We start from the raw sequence: 18,110 nt of genomic DNA on the forward strand, positions 1-18,110 counted from the left end.
CCTTGTAGACTGGGGGTGCTACTCGGGGGCACGGTCCTTGGGAAGGGGGCCGCCGAGGAGCCGCCCGCGCTGGCGGCCTCTCCAGTGGCACACGGGCCTGCGCGTTGGGGCTGCAAGGCCGAGGCCGTTTCCCGATCGCCCCAACCGCCAAAGACTAGCTGAGGGATGGCCCTGCCTCCGGCCCCGCTGAGGAGTCCACGCAGACTGTGGTCGTCCGCTCGTCCCTCCTCGTCCGTCCCGTGGGCCCTCAGCTTCTCCTCCTTCGCCTTCCACCCACCTCGCTCCATTCCCTCTGAGTCCTTTCTCTTATTCCGACCTGGTCCCCTCCAGCACGCGGGGCCGCCCTTAGCGCGTGTGTAGGTATACGCACGCGCAATCCTGTTAGATGGAGGGTTCAAAGGGTGGAACTCGGGAGGGGAGGCCATGGGAGGGGCTCTGGCTGATACCTTGTCTCTCTCTGCCCACAGCCACCTCCCCTATGACGTCACTCCAGAGCAGGCCTTGAGCCACCCCGAGGTCCAGAGACGGCTGGACATCTCCCTCCGCAGCCTCCTCGCCGTGACGGACAAGTTCCTTGCAGCCATCGTCTCCTCTGTGGACCAGATTCCGTAAGTGCATCAGCCGCGCCCCGGCCCGGGCACGGGACCTCAAGAGGGCCAGGCCAGGCGAGCTGTAAACCTCTGTGTCCAGCACTCTAGGAGGCGGGAATAGGTTAAATTAGTAGGTGGCACATCTGTGGCAGGAACAGTGACGATAATAGAATCTAACACATTTGAACACTGTTCTGTCATCGTACGTTACCTCCACGACATAGTTTCACTTGATCCTCACAAAATCCCTGAGCTAGAGGGAGGGCAAGAATGGCCATCTCCATCTTCCAGACCAGGGAAGGAGTCGGCGAGGGGGAGGGGGTGGGGTAAGCCCCCATCTGTTGTTCTCCTCGGGCCCCGCCTCCAATCCAGCCCCTCCCGGGTGCTCGGTGATGACAGACAAGGTTGGCCTTCCCAGAGCCTCCCAGGCTGTCCTGGGACAGGGTTCTGGCTGTGAGTGCCCCACACCCCAGGTCCATGCTGAAGGTGCTTCTGTGGGGGGAGGCAAAGTGAATATCGGGACCTGGGCTGCTCCCCAGGGGAGACTGGAGCAAAGAAGAGGGTCTCGGGCCAGGCTGAAGGCCGCATGCAAACTTAGTGGGCGGCAGGGCCCTGGTCCTTGGGCACTGACACTAGGGCTGGGGAGGGGGCGGCAGGGCCCCGGTCCTGGGCACTGACAGTAGGGCCGGGGAGGGGGCGGCAGGGCCCCGGTCCTGGGCACTGACAGTAGGGCCGGGGAGGGGGCGGCAGGGCCCCGGTCCTGGGCACTGACACTAGGGCAGGGGAGGGGGCGGCAGGGCCCCGGTCCTGGGCACTGACACTAGGGCAGGGGAGGGGGCTGCAGGGCCCTGGTCCTGGGCACTGACACTAAGGCAGGGGAGGGGGAGACAGGGCCCTGGTACTTGGGCACTGACGCTAGGGCCGGGGAGGGGGTGGCAGGGCCCCAGTCCTGGGCACTGACACTAGGGCAGGGGAGGGGGCGGCAGGGCCCTGGTCCTGGGCACTGACACTAGGGCTGGGGAGGGGGAGACAGGGCCCTGGTCCTTGGGCACTGACACTAGGGCTGGGGAGGGGGCGGCAGGGAGCGGGCCGTGAGTAGCAGGGGTCACTGCCTGGAGCTCCGGCAGAGACGGGCGGACCGCGGCTCACGCACACTTTGTCCGCAGGTACGGGATGCGGTACGTTGCTAAGGTCCTGAAGACAACCCTGGCAGAGAAGTTCCCCGACGCCCCAGAGAACGAGGTCTACAAGGCGAGTGTCCCCTCCCCAGACTCGCGAGCTCCCTTTTGCCCTGCTGGTGAACCCCCGACTGAGACAAATGGAGAGAAGCCCCGACGCTGTAAAAATCAAGCGGGGAAATCTCCACGCTGGCTCACCAGCAGGGCCTCTGCTGGCGGGCGGAAAGGCGCATGGTCGTGAGCTAAGAGGCCGGACAGCCCCGCACGGGCCCAGGGGATCTGGGTTCCGGTCCCAGCCCCTGCCCAGCATTCGCCGCGTGACCTTGAGCGGGTCGCCAGCCTGGGAGCTGGGGGGCGGGGCAGGGGCTGCCAGGGCGGACCCCCGGACGCTCTGGGACGGTTTCCTCTGCCCTCAGGTGGTAGGGAACCTCCTGTACTACCGCTTCCTGAACCCTGCCGTTGTGGCCCCTGACGCCTTCGACATCGTGGCCGTGGCGGCGGGCGGTGCCCTGGCCGCCCCCCAGCGCCACGCGCTCGGGGCCGTGGCCCAAGTCCTGCAGCAGGCCGCCGCCGGCAAGGCCTTCCGCGGGGAGAGCCGGCACCTGCGGGTCTTGAATGACTACCTGGAGGAGACGCACCTCAAGTTCAGGTCTCCGTCCCGGCACCCTGTCCCTCCTGTCCCCTTCTCCTGCTCTCGTCCTCTGCCATGCCCCCCCTCCCCCGTCTGGGCCATGGGGGAAGCGCGGCACGGCGGGGGCGCGGCGGTCAGGGAGCCGGAGCGTGGGTTGTTGGAAGCATCGCCCGGCGGAGACAGAGGAGGGCCGTCCAGGGCAGTGGGCTTGAGGGGACACCGGGAGGGGGGCCGGGCGGCCCCGCGGGGGCGCACAGAACAGGTGGGGGTGCCGCCCGCCCTCTCCCACACCCTTCCTCTGGAGACAGGAGGTTCGTCTGCCGAGCCTGCCAGGTGCCGGAGCCGGAAGAGCGCTTTGCGATGGACGAGTACTCGGACATGGTGGCTGTGGCCAAACCCGTGGTGTACATCACCGTGGGGGAGCTGGTCAGCACGCACAGGGTGAGGGGCGCGGCCGGGGGTCGCGGCGGGGCGGGATGGGGGGCGGCGTGGGCGGCCCTCGGAGGAAGGTCTGGCTTGGATCTGTAGCTGCTCTCTCCTTCCACCTGCAGCTGTTGCTGGAGCACCAGGACTCGGTTGCCCCCAATCACTGCGACCCCCTGCACGAGCTCCTGGAGGACCTGGGGGAGCTGCCCACCATCCCTGACCTCATCGGTGCGCACCGTCCTTGGCGAGGGGGCCCGGCAGCGGGGGGGGCCTGCAGGGAGGGAGGGACGGACAGACTGAATGGCAGGCCGGCAGGCTGTCTCCGGAGTTCCATAGTCAGGGACGCGTGCCGGAAAGCCAGTCCGCACAGCACCTCTCCTTTTCCTCTGGTCCGAGATGGACACAGGGACCTGGACTGATAGGAAGAAAGGGGACAGACAGTAGAGGGACCCATTGCCAGCGTGCGAACGGCCAATCAAATCGTGGGAGAGCGGTGTGGATGAATACGGGTCCGTTTGGAGTCTCTAAGGGTTTCTCTGACAGGGCCTTGAGCCCATGGAGTGACAGGATGTGGCCCTGCAGGGGTGGAAGTTCAGGCTGGGGGTGGTGACACATCGAAAGCTGGGAGCCCCAACACCTGGGTAGAGGGTGTCGGTCAGAGGTTCATCCGCAGGAACCGGGAGGCTGGGCTCTATGGACGAGAGCCGTCCTGTGGGCGCTGCCCCCGGTGGACCCGCCTCTCCTGGCATAGAGGTGCCCGGAGCGGGCACGTAGCACAACTGTCTGCACGTGGGGCACGCTCATCTCATCCCTCCCTCCACTTCAGGGGAGGGCGTGGCCGCGGACAGGAGCCTGGACCCGAGCAAGCTGGAGGTGTCCCTGACGCTCGCCAACAAGTTTGAAGGGCTGGAGACGGACCCCGGCGATGCCAGTGCCAGGAGCCTGCTTCTGAGGTGGGTGAAGGTGGCCCCAGCCCCGGCCCCTGCTCGGATGGGGGGCGAGGCCATTCCACTGTCTTCCTGGACTCCTGTCCTTCAGGCGGGTCCCCCTGAGGCTCACCGGCACTGCCCTCGCCGGGCCTCCGCTGTCCACCTCGGCCTCTGTTCTGTGCTGAGCTGAGGCCGAGGGAGAGCGGGGGTGTTGGTAACACCTGACGTTTGTGTGTTTCTGCGCTGTGACCGTTTGACCCGAGGGACAACCGTGAGGTCGGGGATGGTCTCCCTGCTTTAGTGTAGAGACCCGGGGTGGGTGTCCTGCCGAGAGGGAAGGTCGGGAGCTTTCCACCCCCGGTCCTGTGAAAGCGAGGGGGGCGCCCCGCAGGGCTGGCCGGCCATCTGGGCAGAAGAGGAGCCAAGTCGCCGCCTCGGTCCCGCGCTGGCAGGGCGGCCCCTCCCCACCCACTTGCCCAGTGAACCAGTGAGCTGGGCCCTTGGCCTTGTCTTGCCATCGCTCTTCTAGCAGGGCGGGGCCAGGCGTGAGCACGCAGCCAGAGCCACCAAGAGGAAGGTGGCCGTCAGGCACCCTGAGAGCTCAGAGAAGGGACACCTGAGCTGGGGAAGGTCTCCCACAGGAGGAGGCACATCCTTTAGCTCATGGACTCAGGACGACAGTTTGTGGGAGGGCATTGTTGGCAGGGGGCCGGGGGTGAGGGCAGGGGTGAGGCGGCCCGGTGTGTGTGCACACAGGGGGTTCCGTACTCAGGCCCTGCATCTCACCCTGGGGTCTCCCTCCTTGTTTGTTCTCTTGGCCTCCCAAGGTCCCTGGCAGCCATGACGTGGGGCAGGGTGCATCCACCCTCAGCTCCTGGCCAGCCCCGGGCCCAGACCCTTCCCTGTCCCTCCCCTCCTCCTGCAGCACCAAGCAGATGCTGGTGGACATCATGCAGTTCCAGCCTGGGGACTCCCTCGAGGAGATGCTGTCCCTCCCGGCGTCTAGAGAGCAGGTGAGTGGCCGGGTAGCTCCAGGTCTGGTCTGTTCATCCCCCCCTCCTGGCACCGCCCGTTTCCTCCCCTAGACCCACCCAGGCTCCACAAGCAGACAGATGTGCCCCCCAGGAATGAGAACAGCACCCCCGTCCCGGCTCCCCCTGCAGCAAGAGTGAGCTCTGCAGGGACCCCAAAGGCCCTGATGTCCGTGCTGTGGGGGGGGCGGCTCAGGGGCATCGCGCAGCTACCCCAGTGGGCGCTGGAGGGTAGGCATCCTGCAGGGAGAGCGGCCGCCTGAGGCCTGGAGGCAGAGAAGGTACTGGGTGGAGGTCCGGTTGGGCCCCCGGCAGCAAAGACTAAGCCGAGGGCCTTCCAGAGAAGGTGAGGATGGCCCGTAGGGGCAGGTCCCAAAGCACAGCATGGAGGAGAGGGGCGCCCCAGATACCCTGGAGCCATCGCGGTGTTGGGAGGTGTGTGTCCAGAACCCCTTCCGCTGCGGCTTCCGCCCCCGTCTCCTTGGGCCCCTGCTCCCCTGTGGGGACCCCCGAGGCCCTCGCCCGTCTCTGACATCCCCACCGCACCCACCCCTGCCCCAGATGAGCTGGGGTCCGCCCCAGCCTGGGGGCGGAGTGGCGCGGCCCGGCGGATCCCTGCAGCTCTTTTGCCCCTCAGGAAGCGGCCCACGAGCGGCTGACGAGCTGGCGCCGGGCCCGTGAGAGCCAGACCCCGGAGCCCCTGCGACGGCACCGCTCGCTGACCGCGCAGTCCCTCCTGCCGCTGGCGGACAAGCGTCGGCGCGTCCTGCGCAACCTGCACCGGCTGGAGGGCCTGGGGCTGGTCAGCGCCAGCGACGGCTACCAGGGGCTGGTGGACGAACTGGCCAAGGTAGCGACCCGGGGCGCCTCGGGACACGCCCCTCCTCCCCCCCCCCCCCCGCACGTGTCCGCCCAGATCCTCACCAGCCGGGGGAGGCCAAGGCTCGGCCAGAGGGTCCGTTTTGAAGGCGAGGTCGGAACGTTACTCAGGCCGCTCTTGTACTGAAAGACCAGGAGCCTTGAAACCGTGACTCCTCGGTGGGGGCGAGGCCCCGGCCCTGAGGGTTCGGGCTGGAATCCTCGAGACCCTCCTCGTTGGAAAAGCAGCTGGGAAACCTCCCTCTTCCTGCTTCTCCCGGAGACCCTCACAGGGAGTTGTTGTGGGCCCGCCAGGCCCCGAGGCGCTCCCGTCGCAGGGGGCAACTCCACCTCCCTTGTCCCCCAACCCCAGGACATCCGCAACCAGCGCCGTTGCCGGCAGAGGCGGAAGGCGGAGCTGGTGAAGCTGGGGGCCACGCTCCGCGGCCTGGACAGTAAGGCCACCTTCTTCGAGGAGCAGGGCGACCACTACAGCCAGTACATCCGGGCCTGCCTGGACCAGCTGGCCCCCCGCCCCAAGTGGGTGCCCCCTCCCGCTCCCTGTGACCTCTCACCTCTGCCCACGTGACCGCTGAAAGGGAGGTTGCCCGGGACGGCAGGGTCCCTTTCTGATTCTGGCCTTCGGTCCCCTCACAGAGCCTCGGGGCCTGAGTCGGCCACCACAGGGAGAACTGGGGTCTTTGGTGTTGAAGACCCGGCTCCGTGAACTCCCTGGGCCCTTTTTTAAACCAGGAGCTCCGGGAAAGGGAAGAAGCCGTCGCTCCGTTACACTGCTGCCCAGCTCCTGGACAAGGGGGTCCTGCTGGAGATCGAGGGCCTTCCCACCTCTCAGTACGTGTCTTCGGAGGGCACAGTGTCAGACCCCCACCGGGCCCCAGCATGGCCCCGCCTTGGAGGGGCTGCAGGGTGATGGGGAGACGGGACACCTCCGGACAGAAAGCCAAGGGCAGCGCACGTGGTCCGGCAAGCCCCGGACACACCCAAGGGGGAGGGCACCAGGGACCCGTCCTGGAGGAGGGGACAGCCGTAAGGGCTAGGCACGCCGAAGACAGAGGCAGCCGGGGCCCCGCGAGCGCTGACGGGAAGTCTGGGCTCCGGAGGAGGGGGGCCAGGGCCCTGGAAGGAAGCACTGAGTCCGCGTTTTGAATCCTGTCCCTGAAAGCTTCAGAAATGTGATCTTTGACATCAGCCCTGGAGACGAGGCAGGGAAGTTCGAAGTCAATGCCCGGTTCCTGGGTGTGGACGTGGAGCGGTTCCAGCTTCACTACCAGGTGAGAGGCCCCCCAGGGGCCCCAAGCCGCCGGCCTGGCTCGGGTGCCCGCCTGAGGACAGTGGGCCCGCCTCGCTCCTCTCAGCCGCGGAGGACGTCAGCTCCCCGCCCCGCCCATCAGCACCTGAACAGAAGGGTGAGGGTCTTGCGGCCCGAGCGCCTCTGTCCCCAGGCCCTGGCCCAGGCCCCACCGCCAAGCACAGAGCGTGCAGCTGGCGGGCACTGTCAGAGCGGATGAGTCCCGATGTCCCAGCACGTGTCTGGGACCTCGCACACGCCGCCCTGCGGCCCTCTGCACAGCCCTGAAGCGTGACCCCTGTTCTCCAGGCTCTGAGGCTGACACAAGACGCAGCCTGAGACAGGCCAGTGTTCAGGACAGCTGTGATTTTGTTTGTTTGTTTAGGTTTATTTATTTTGAGAGAGAGAGCACGAGCTATAGAGGGGCAGAGAGAGAGAGAGAGAGAGAGAGAGGGGATCCCAAGCAGCCTCCGTGCTGTCAGCACAGAGCCCAACGTGGGACTTGAACTCACGAGCTGTGAGATCATGACCTGTGCCGAAGTCAGACGCTCAACCGACCGAGCCACCCAGGCGCCCCAGGAAGCAGTGACTTTAAACCCACGTCTTTTTGTTCTGCCCTTTGGCCTTTTGAATGAGAGAAGGGGTTTGAAGCCCTGACTCTGCTCGAATTGACATTTGGTCAAGTCCCTGTGCTTCTCTTGGCCTTGATGTCCTCATCTGTGAACTGGGGTTTTGAGGGCCAGTGCCCCTGGGTGGGTGAGGGAGGCTCGGGGGCGTGAGGGTTGTGTAGACTGGCCGGGCCACCACCGGGAGCCCTCGCGCACCCCACCCCTGCCCTCCCCCCAGGACCTCCTGCAGCTCCAGTACGAAGGTGTAGCTGTTATGAAGCTCTTCAACAAGGCCAAGGTCAACGTCAACCTTCTCATCTTCCTCCTCAACAAGAAACTGCTGCGGAAGTGACGGAGGCAGGGGCCGCTCCACAAGCCCCTCTTCCCTGCCAGGTTGCGGTCTCAACACTAACACTAGCTCACAGCCCTGCGGGTGCCCAGGGCTCAGGGCTGGGCCGAGCTCCGGGAGCATCAGAGCATCACCCGCCCCCCCCCCCCCCCCCCGGCTGGAGCAGCTGGCCCACCGGGCCACACGGAGGCTCCCTGGCGACAGTGAGCCTCGCCCAGAGGCTGGCCGTGTGGCCGATAAGCCCCAGAGGCCCTCGGTGTCCCCGCCGGACCGCAGCGCGGGGACCTGGGCCCTGCACCCTGGCCCACCGAGGCCCTTGCTCTTCGCCCGCTGCTGCCTTCCCGCGGTCACCCCGATATTTGCAAGCACTGTCCTGGCCGCCTCTGCCTCCCTGCTCCCTGCAGGCCCCAAAGCCAGCTCCCGCTCCCTCCTCCCTCCCCCCCCCCCCCCCCCCCCCCCCGCCTCAAGTCCCGCTCCGAGGATATTTATTCTCCCCCACCCCCGGCACTGGGGGTCACCGTGTGGCCCTCCTCCTGGGTGTACCCCTTCATCTCTTTGAGCTCAGAGAAGGCATTGCCATCTCCCATCTCCCAACAGTCCCAACGCCCCTCCCGCCGTGTGCGCAGGACGCCTTGGGTGGGGGGCAGGAAGGTCCCCGTTCGTGTTTCAGACTCGTCCTGTCCCCTTCCTACGGCACGAAGAGCGTCTTTCCCTCTGTTCGCTCACCCTCCGGGCGGTCCCAGTCCCTGCATTCTTGTCCCTGCCACTGTCTCTCCCCCACGTCCACCGACTTCCTGTCCGTCTGCCCCTGATGTCACTTGAATAAAAGCAGCCGTCACCCGCACATGTGCAGTTCACCCCCCTGCTTCATTTCCTGCAGAGCAGGTCTCCGGGTTCTGAGACGGCTCTTGCCTGGGAGAGGAGAGCCGGGGGGCAGGGCGGGGGGGGGGGGTCCTCACTGCAGCCCCCGAAGCGCCCGCCTGGCCGAGCTCCTAAAAGCTTAATGAGACGAGGGTTGGTTCCTCTCCCGCCTGCCCCGGGGCACGGGGTCGGGGAAGGAGTGCTTGGGTTTTGGTGCTGTTTTTATCGCAGCTCTGGAGGCAGAAGCCAAGAGGAGGAGGAACCAGGCCTAGTTGCGCCCCACCCGCTCCGCACCCACTTCCAGCAGCTTCTCCTCGTGTGCTCTGGCCACAGCTGCTCACGTGTGCTGCAGCCCCTGTGCTCTGAGCAAAACCCCCTTTCCGCGACAAGAGCCCCCCCCTTTCCTCCTTGCTGTCCGGGAACAGGGACAAAGCCTGGGGAGGAGGGAACAGTACAGAGGCACCCGCCCTGACATCCCGCCCAGAAGCCCCTGCTGGGCACCCCCGGTTTGCCTGGCGGGTCTGTCTTCCGCTCCGTCACTCAGGATCTGTCTCGCTGTCACATCGTCTCCTTCCCGTAACGTGTCACAGCAGAGACTGGCGGTACTGCCTCACTCTGAGTGACAGTGACACACACAGTGGATCCGGGTTCCCACACACCGTCAGCCGTCACTGAAAAGCTCACACTCGCCCGACGGCTCCAGCACCGGGTGCCACCGTGATGCTCCCCGGCAGCCGCGTGGGCTCAGCCGCGTGGGGCACGCGCTGGCTCGTCACGGTGGCTACTGTCACTAGGGCCTGTGTGGCTGGGCTGTTTGCAGGCACTTCTCACAGCAACTCCACAGAGGGGAGGGCCCCGCCCCCACCCTCTGTCGGGCAGGTGACAGAGCCCAGGCTCGGAGCTCTGGGTCACAGCCGGCAAGGGGCAGAGCAGGGCTCTCAACTCCGGCCCACCCCTCTGGGCTCACCTTCCCCCACCTCGTGTCTTATCTGAGAGAAACATTTCCACTTCCTTCAGCCCACCCTCTCGTGCCGCCCTCTTTCGAGCCCACTGCTCAACCCTCCCGGTGGCCCCTGACACGCCCCGGTTCATCTCTGTCTTCCTGTCAATGGCCAATGTGACACAGAGGCACGTAGGTCCTATGGGGGAGTGCGCTCTCTTCAGGGACAATTTGACAACATCAGAAATGGGGAAAGAGAGGTCTTTCTACCAAACGGTGTTGGGACAGCTGAATATCCACGTACAAAAGAATGAAGCCGGACCCCTACCTCATACCGTATACCAACCAACATTGAAACAGATCATAAACCAAAATGTAACAGCTAAAACTATAGCATTCTTAGAAGGAAACGTAAATTTGCATGACGTTGATCGGGCGATGGTTTCTGAAGACACCAGAAGCACCAGTGGCGAGAATTAGATACACTGGAGCCTCGGCAAAGTCAAAAACTTGTGCTTTAAAGGACCCCTTCAGGAAAACGCAGACAGGGGCACCTGGGTGGCTCAGTTGGTTGAGATTGGTTCAGGTCATGATCTCACGGTTCGTGGGATGGAACCCCGCGTTGCGCTCTGTGCTGACAGCACTGAGCCCGCTTGGGATTCTCTCTCTCCCTCTCTCTCTACCCCTCCCCTGCTTATGCTTTCTCTTGCCCTCAAAATAAATTATCTTAGGGGTGCCTGGGTGACACATTTGGTTAAGCATCAGACTCCAGCTCAGGTGATGATCATGCAGTTTGTGAGTTCAAGCCCTGTGTTGGGGCCCTACGCTGACTGCTCGGAGCCTGGAGCCTGCTTCGGATTCCGTGTCTCCCTCTCTCTCTGCCCCTCCCCCACTCACACTGTGTCTCTCAAAAAAAAAATAAACGCTAAAAAATAGTAAACTTTAAAAAAGTTGAAAAGAAAGGACAACCCACAGAAAGGGAGAGATGTTTGCAAATCATTTGTCTTTTTTTTTTTTAGTGCGTATTTTTGATAGAGAGGAAGCACCGGTGGGGGGGGGGGCAGAGAGAAGGGGAGACACAGAATCCGAAGCAGGCTCCAGGCTCTGCGCTGACAGCAGAGAACCTGACACGGGGCTCCAACCCACAAACCACGAGATCACGACCTGAGCCAAAGTCAGATGCTTCACCGACAGCCACCCAGGCGCCCCACAAATTGTGTTATCTTGTAAGGGACTTATTTCAAAAATAAAAAGACAACCCAATTACATGGGCAATTTTGGTGGCCATTTCTGTAAAAAAGATATGCAATTAGTTAATGAGCACATGAAAAGATGCTCAGCATCGTTAGTATTAGCATAATGCAAATGAATTTTTTTTAAATCTTTTATTATTTATCCTTGAGAGAGAGACTGTGTGTGAGCTGAGCGGGGAAGGAGCAGAGAGAGACACACAGAATGCGAAGCGGGCTCCAGGCTCCCAGCTGTCAGCACAGAGCCCGACGCGGGGCTCGAACCCACGGACCACGAGATCATGACCTGAGCCCAAGAGGGACACTCAACCCACTGAGCCACCCAGGCGCCCCGCAAATGAAATCTTAATGAGATGCCACTTCATCCCCAACGAGGATGGCTGAAGTGAAACAGCTAACAACAAGGTTTGCTGAGGATGGGGAGAAACTGTAATTGCTATAGTGCCCGGGGGGTTGGAAAACGGTGGAGCCACTTTGGAAAACAATTTGGCGTCTCCTCGAAATGTCAAACATACGAGCCAGCAACTCGCCCTCCTGAGCACGTACCCGAGAGAACTGGAAGCCGATGTGTCCAGGAAGGTCTGGGCACAAATGCTCACCAGCTGATGAGCGGATGAAGAGAGGGCGATATATACGAAGGGAGTACCGTTTGGCCATCGAAGGGGATGAAGTCACGACACACGCTACCACACAGAGGGCGCTTGAAAACACGCAGAGTGAAAGACACGGAAGGTCACGTATGTCTGATTCCATTTGTGTGAGGGTCCAGGACAGGCCAATCCACATGAACAGAAAGTCGATCAGTGCGCCGGGGTCTGGCAAAAAGGGAGAACAGAGCGAGTGCTGGTGGGTGTGGGGTTTCTTTTAGGGGTGGTGAACATGCTCTGTAATTAAGTAGTAAGGCTGAAATTCCTTTTTTTTTTTCTTTTATATTTATTCATTTTTCAAAGACAGAGAGAGAGCATGAGCAGGGGAGGAGCAGAGAGAGGGAGACACAGAATCCGAAGCAGGATCCAGGCTCTGAGCTGTCGGCACAGAGCCCGACGCGGGGCTCGAACCCACGAACCTTGAGATCGTGACCTGAGCCAAAGTCGGACGCTCAACCGACTGAACCACCCAGACGCCCCTAAAGGCTGCAATTCTGACCATAGTGAAACCACTTGATTTCATAACTTCAAAGGGTACATTTTATGGTATGTGAGTTATATTTCAATAAAGCTGTACTTTTTTTTTTTAATGTTTACTTATTTTTGAGAGAGAGAGAGAGAGCAGGAGCAGGGGAGGGGCAGAGAGAGAAGGAGACAGAGAATCCAAAGCAGGCTCTGAGCTGACAGCACAAAGCCTGATGTGGGGCTCGAACCCCTCAACCGTGAGCCGGCCTGAGCTAACGTCACTCAACCAATGGAGCCACCCAGGCGCCCCCAAGCGGTTACTTTTTAAGGCTGTAATTGCACACACCCAGCAGGGGATGCTTCCCGTGAACACACCTGGATGGGGCAAGGATTGTGCGTGGGGGCAGAGCAGCCCCACGACGGGACATGGCACGGCCAACGGCGACGACGAGTACACACGAGCGGACTGGTGTGAAAAGCGGCCCCCGAGTGTGCTGTTCCGGACGATGCCCGGGGAACTCAGCGGCGGCCGTCTTCGGGGACTAGAATGGGGGGGGGGGGAGTGTCTGTGCTGCTTTGATGAGCTTCCGTCACTCTCAGGAAGGGGAGAGCCAGCACACGCTGAGGACGAGCGTCCCTTGTTCCAGAGCGGCAGCTCCCCGCGGGCCCCACGAGCTGTTCCTTCTTGGCCCCCAGCCGCACGCAGAACCTGAGACCAAGCGCTCGGAAACCTACAGCCGGCCGGCAGGGGCCTAACCCCCGAATCTACCGAGCAAAGATGGAGCTTGTATTTCACGGGACTTTTTCGCTGCGTTTTTCTAGTAACTAGCGTTTGTGGTGTTTCACAAAAATGTCGGCCCGACGGCGCTGGGCTGGCTCAGCCGGTGGAGGTGCGGCTCTTGGTCTCGGGGTTGTGAGTTTGAGCCCCACGTGGGTGTGGAGCCTGCTTAAATAAGAAAAATAAAAATAAATCCAAAAGTTAAAAAAAAAAAAAATATGGGCGCCCGAGGGGCTCAGTCGGTTGAGCCTCCGACTTCAGATCTAGAGGCTCAGGTCAGGATCTCACGGTTCCTGAGGTCGAGCCCCGCGTCGGGCTCTGTGCGGACGGCTCGGAGCCTGGAGCCTGCTTCGGATTCTGGGTCTCCCTCTCTCTCTGCCCCTCCCCTGCTCACGCTCTGTGTCTCTCTGTCTCAAAAAGAAACAAACATTTAAAAATAAATAAATGAAATTATTGTCGCTGTTTCCCAATTACATATTCGTTGTAGAAAGTTTGGGAAATATTTACAAAGCAAAAAAGGGCCCATAACAATTCATGACACTGTCACAAAATGATAACCACTTGTAACATTTTGATGTCTTTTCTCCCAATCGTATTTGCAATTAGAACCACCCTATGCATCTTATTTTATAACCTGCTTTTTCTTTTTTTTTTTTTTTAATTTTTTTTTTTTCAACGTTTATTTATTTTTGGGACAGAGAGAGACAGAGCATGAACGGGGGAGGGGCAGAGAGAGAGGGAGACACAGAATCAGAAACAGGCTCCAGGCTCTGAGCCGTCAGCCCAGAGCCCGACGCGGGGCTCGAACTCACGGACCCCGAGATCGTGACCTGGCTGAAGTCGGACACTTAACCGACTGCGCCACCCAGGCGCCCCTATAACCTGCTTTTTCTATTTACATTGTAAACAGCCTCCCGTATATTTTTCTTAATGTTTATTTTTGAGACCGAGAGAGAGACAGAGCGCAAGCAGGGGAGGGGCAGAGAGAGAGGGAGGCACAGAATCCGAAACAGGCTCCAGGCTCCGAGCTGTCCGCACAGAGCCCGACGCGGGGCGCAAACCCACGAACCGAGAGATCAGGACCTGAGCCGAAGTTGGGCACTTAACCCACGGAGCCAGCCAGGTGCCCCCGCGCCTCCCACATTCAATGAGACAAAGCAGGGGTGCCCGGCTGGTTCGGTAGGTGGAGCGTGTGACTCTGGATCCCAGGGTCGTGCGTTCAAGCCCCACACTGGGTGCAGAGATTACTTAAAAAGAAACAACAACCATCTAGATGCTTTATGTTCTGGCAGACGAATGCTGTGTTACAAACCCTTTGCCTGTCGGCGTCGGTCTCTCTGGGTCTCCTCCTTTGGGGAGCTGATCCCCCTCCCTCCGCGCAGCCGTGGGGCTGACAGCGGAACTGCCTCCCACCAGGACGTTGGGCTCAGGACTCCAGAGCAGACACTCAGACTTCCTTCCCCTCGGCCGTGGGAACTTGAATTCTGAACTCTGAGGGCGGCACCCAGGAAGCGAAGCCGGATGGGGCTGAGTCACCCGCTGGCAGCACCCTGCAGAGACGGCCACCAGCTTCTGGCACCGGGGTCCCCGGGGGGGGGGGGGTGGTCAGACCGTCACCTCTCCCGGGTCAAGTCGCTCCGCCCCAGACAAGCCTGGAAGCCTCTCGTCACGTCTTGCTTGACGTTCCTCTCTTGCTGCTAACCAAGACCGCTTTCCCGACTCGTCCTGGCACCTAGATCCGCGTGCCCGTGTGTATCTCCTTGGACTGTTGCTGCTTCGCAGGGTGTGCACTTTATAAAGGCTCTCCTTACCTGCAGCCAAGCGTCCAGGAAACCTGCACCAACTCACAGAAAGAGGGCACAGGAGGCGAGAGGAAGGGGTGCGCGCCGGGGTCAGCCGTCCAGAGTCCGGAAAGGAGCCCAGCCTGACTCCTGCGAATCAACAGAACCCGCCCTCGCCGGGTCTTGTGAAACCCGTCCACCGCCTTTCCGTCAGGGAGGCATAAGAGGACTGCTTTCTCTGCGGGGAACACACACGTTTAAGAAGGACGGCTTGCCAGATGCAGTGTGGGACCCTGGACTGGATCCTGGGACGGGAAGAAAGGGCCGTTAACGGGAACACCGGTGACACTGAGCGCTGGAGTTGAGTTGGTCAATACTGGTCTCCTCGTGTTGACAGATGGACCGCAGCAACGCGGGGCGCTAACCTCGGGGAGACCGGGGAGCGCTGTCCGGGAACTCTCTGTCCTGCTTTTGCAACCTTTCTGTAAATGTGACGCTGCGCCCAAATTGAAAGTTGACTTAAAACGACAGCTTGCACCAATTTGTAGTCCCGCCGAAAGGGCACAGAAGTGCTAGTCTTACCGCAGCCTTGCCAGCGGCAAGTATTTTTAAGAAATTCAGTCCTTCAACAAATATTTAGTAAGTGCCTGAGACGGCGAGGCCACGTGGCACGCTACACTGCCACGCGCTCCGTGGCCTCGCGATCTCAGGCACTTGGGACGCACAGTAAACAAAGCCAACCTGAATCAGTGTCCTCACGGAGCGGACGGTGGTGGGGCGGGGGGCGGGGGGGACAGATACTCCGGTATGTCCAAAGCAGTAAGTGTTCAGGAAAACGGAAAGAGCAGAACAAGGGACATCCTGGGTGACGCACGGGGGTGGGGTGGGGGGGCGGCTGCAATTTTAAATAGCGTGATCAGGAGGGGCTTCCCAGCGGAAAAGACATCTCAGCACTGACAAGGAGGGAGAGGTAAGCCGTGGGGACGCCTGGAGGAAAGGTGGTGACACAGACCACGTGTGGCCTTCCAGGTGCCAAACAGGTTGGGGCAGAGCCCCCCCCCCCCACTTACTCTGCTTCGTCTCCCGGCCTGGTGCAGTTAGGCGGGGCCGTGCCACCGGCCCGGCCACGGAAACGGGAGTGGAAACGCAGCAAGTTACCTTCGGGCTCAGGCAATAGAAGTCCCGCTTGTGATTCTCTAGCCTTCCTTTCCCTGGTGTGGTATCTGTGCTCCAGGGGGAGCAGCGACGACAGCCCTGGAGCCTCCATCAGCCTGGGACCCGCCGTGTGACCCGTGTCCTGAGCCCAGTCACCGGCCGGTAGCACCCTACAGAGACAGCCACTGTCTGGCACTGTGACTTTTTTTTCTTTTCGTTTGTTTACTAATTAATCAATTAATTAATTAATAGTAATTTCTGTGCCCAGTAATCTCTGGCTCAAACCCACGACCCTGAGATTAAGAGTCGCACACTCCTGGGGCGCTCAGCAGGTGAAGCATCCGACTTCGGCTCCGGTCATGATCTCACGGTCCGTGAGTTCGAGCCCCGCGTCGGGCTGTGTGTGGACAGCTCGGAGCCTGGAGTCCGCTTCGGATTCTGTGTCTCCCTCTCTCTCTGCTCCTCCCCTGCTCACATGCTGTCTCTCTCTCTCAAAAATATAACAAAAACATTAAAAAAAAAAAAAAAGAGTCACACAGTCCCCTGCCTGGGTCAGCCGGGTGCCCCCGGGCACTGAGGCTCTTGCTCTGGGATTGGGGCGCCTCTCACTGGAGCACAGCTTAGCTCATGGCCTGACACAGAAGGCCCAGCTTTTACTGCATCAACTGAGTCCACCGTTCGTTTGAAAAACACAAGCATCGCTGTTTACCTTTAATTTCCTTGATAATTACTGAACGTAGGAGACTGTATTTTGTCTTTAAAAAAAAAATTTTTTTAATGTTTATTTCTGAGACAGAGAGAGACAGAGCATGAGTCACGGAGGGGCAGAGGGAGAGGGAGACACAGAATCGGAAGCAGGCTCCAGGCTCCAAGCTGTCGGCACAGAGCCCGACGCGGGGCTCGAACCCACAGACCGTGAGATCATGACCTAAGCCGAAGTCGGACGCTCAACCGACTGAGCCACCCGGGCGCCCCAACGGACTGTATCTTCTAAGGTGGACAGGACAGAATCCCCGTGCCCGTGCGCTTGCTGTGACAGCAGCACGGCTGCCACTGAGAGGCGACATCGGTGCTCCCTCCCCTCGAATCTATATTCACCCTGAGAGCGAGGTTGTTGACTTCTACGGCAACGTCGTGAGAAATGTGGTGACTTCTGTCTGGTCCTGGGGGACATCCTCTTTTGGAAGCCTCCGGTCACGCGGTGAAGAAGCCGAGGTCTCGTGCAGAAGGGTCAGTGTCCAGGGACGTTGGCGGTGGACGCCCCAGCTGACAACTGAGCGTGAGCGGAAGCCTCTGGGGGCCCTCCAGCCACCGGAGCGGCCCTGGGAGAGAGCCGCCCGGCTGAGCTCGGTCAGGCCCAGAACCATAATCATACCCATCACGCTGTTATTGTTGTTCTGAGCCACTATGTTTTAAGGCGGTTCGTTACATAGCAATACACAATCGCGAGGGTGGAGAGGAACATCTTCACTATTTTTATTTCATATATACAGACACACGTTTAAAGATTTTTTAAAAGTAGTCTGTGCCCCCGGCGTGGGGCTCGAACTCACAACCGGAGATCGAGAGTCGCTCGCTCCACCGCCAGCCAGGCGCCCCGATCTTTATCTAATACGTTGAAGCCTTTTTACATCCTGACGCCATCTCCTCGACAGGACCCACTTTTCTCTTTCCACGTAAACGTGGGGAGCGGGACCCGGCCATGGAGGGACCTAGAGAGATGTCCCTCAAAGCTAACTGAGACCCGCTAACAAGATGTCCCGGGTACGGCCGCAGCAGGCAATAAATGTTTGTTAAAGGAGTGAATCACGCTGTTCTCGGGGGCAGGGGTAGAAATGGCGGATGTTAGTCAAAGGGCACAACCTTCCGGTCAGGAGAGGAGCCAGTGCTGAGCGTGTAACTCACAGCGTGGTGACTACAGTTAGCGACACGTGATAGTTGCTGAGAGCAGGTCCTAAATGTCCTCCCCACGCACACCCGTGCGCACACGATGATGGTGTGAGGTTGTGGAATGTTAACTAACCCTACTATGGTGATCCTTTCTCAATAGGAATTCGCATCGAATTGTTACATTGCACACCTGAAGTTGATATAATGTTATATGTCAATGATATCTCAATAACGCTGAAAAATAATAATAACTCTGTCCGCATTTCTGCATCTTACTTAAAATGTAACCAACCTGGGGCGTCGGGGTGGCTCAGTCGGTTAAGTGTCCCACTTCAGCTCAGGTCAGGATCTCGCAGTCAGTGAGTTCAAGTCCCGCGTCGGGCTCTGCGCCGACGGCTCGGAGCCTGGAGCCCGCTTCGGATTCTGTGTCTCCC

The 18,110-nt window shown here is 60.6% G+C and overlaps 1 protein-coding gene and 1 long non-coding RNA gene across 2 annotated transcripts in view; one reads left to right on the plus strand and one right to left on the minus strand.

Annotated features, from left to right (window-relative positions):
* The window catches only part of IQGAP3 (IQ motif containing GTPase activating protein 3), a 36,119-nt gene extending 27,366 nt beyond the window's left edge, over nt 1–8,753 (plus strand). Inside the window, exons 27-38 of the mRNA XM_030302637.1 lie at nt 468–608; nt 1,757–1,841; nt 2,185–2,417; nt 2,708–2,840; nt 2,951–3,053; nt 3,652–3,778; nt 4,680–4,767; nt 5,423–5,635; nt 6,017–6,183; nt 6,397–6,495; nt 6,827–6,935; nt 7,799–8,753. Of these exons, the coding sequence (XP_030158497.1) occupies nt 468–608; nt 1,757–1,841; nt 2,185–2,417; nt 2,708–2,840; nt 2,951–3,053; nt 3,652–3,778; nt 4,680–4,767; nt 5,423–5,635; nt 6,017–6,183; nt 6,397–6,495; nt 6,827–6,935; nt 7,799–7,912 (1,612 nt within the window). The 3' untranslated portion in view covers nt 7,913–8,753. The remainder of the gene's footprint in view (nt 1–467; nt 609–1,756; nt 1,842–2,184; nt 2,418–2,707; nt 2,841–2,950; nt 3,054–3,651; nt 3,779–4,679; nt 4,768–5,422; nt 5,636–6,016; nt 6,184–6,396; nt 6,496–6,826; nt 6,936–7,798) is intronic.
* A 4,559-nt stretch (nt 8,754–13,312) lies between these two features.
* Nucleotides 13,313–13,827, minus strand: LOC115505202. The gene is made up of 2 exons (XR_003965952.1): nt 13,733–13,827; nt 13,313–13,484 (listed from the first exon to the last, which is right to left on the minus strand). It is a non-coding gene; the product is annotated as an uncharacterized LOC115505202 (long non-coding RNA).
* Nucleotides 13,828–18,110: the final 4,283 nt, after the last annotated feature.

The sequence above is a fragment of the Lynx canadensis genome, chromosome F1, assembly GCF_007474595.2.
Source record: "Lynx canadensis isolate LIC74 chromosome F1, mLynCan4.pri.v2, whole genome shotgun sequence".
NCBI lineage: Eukaryota > Metazoa > Chordata > Mammalia > Carnivora > Felidae > Lynx > Lynx canadensis.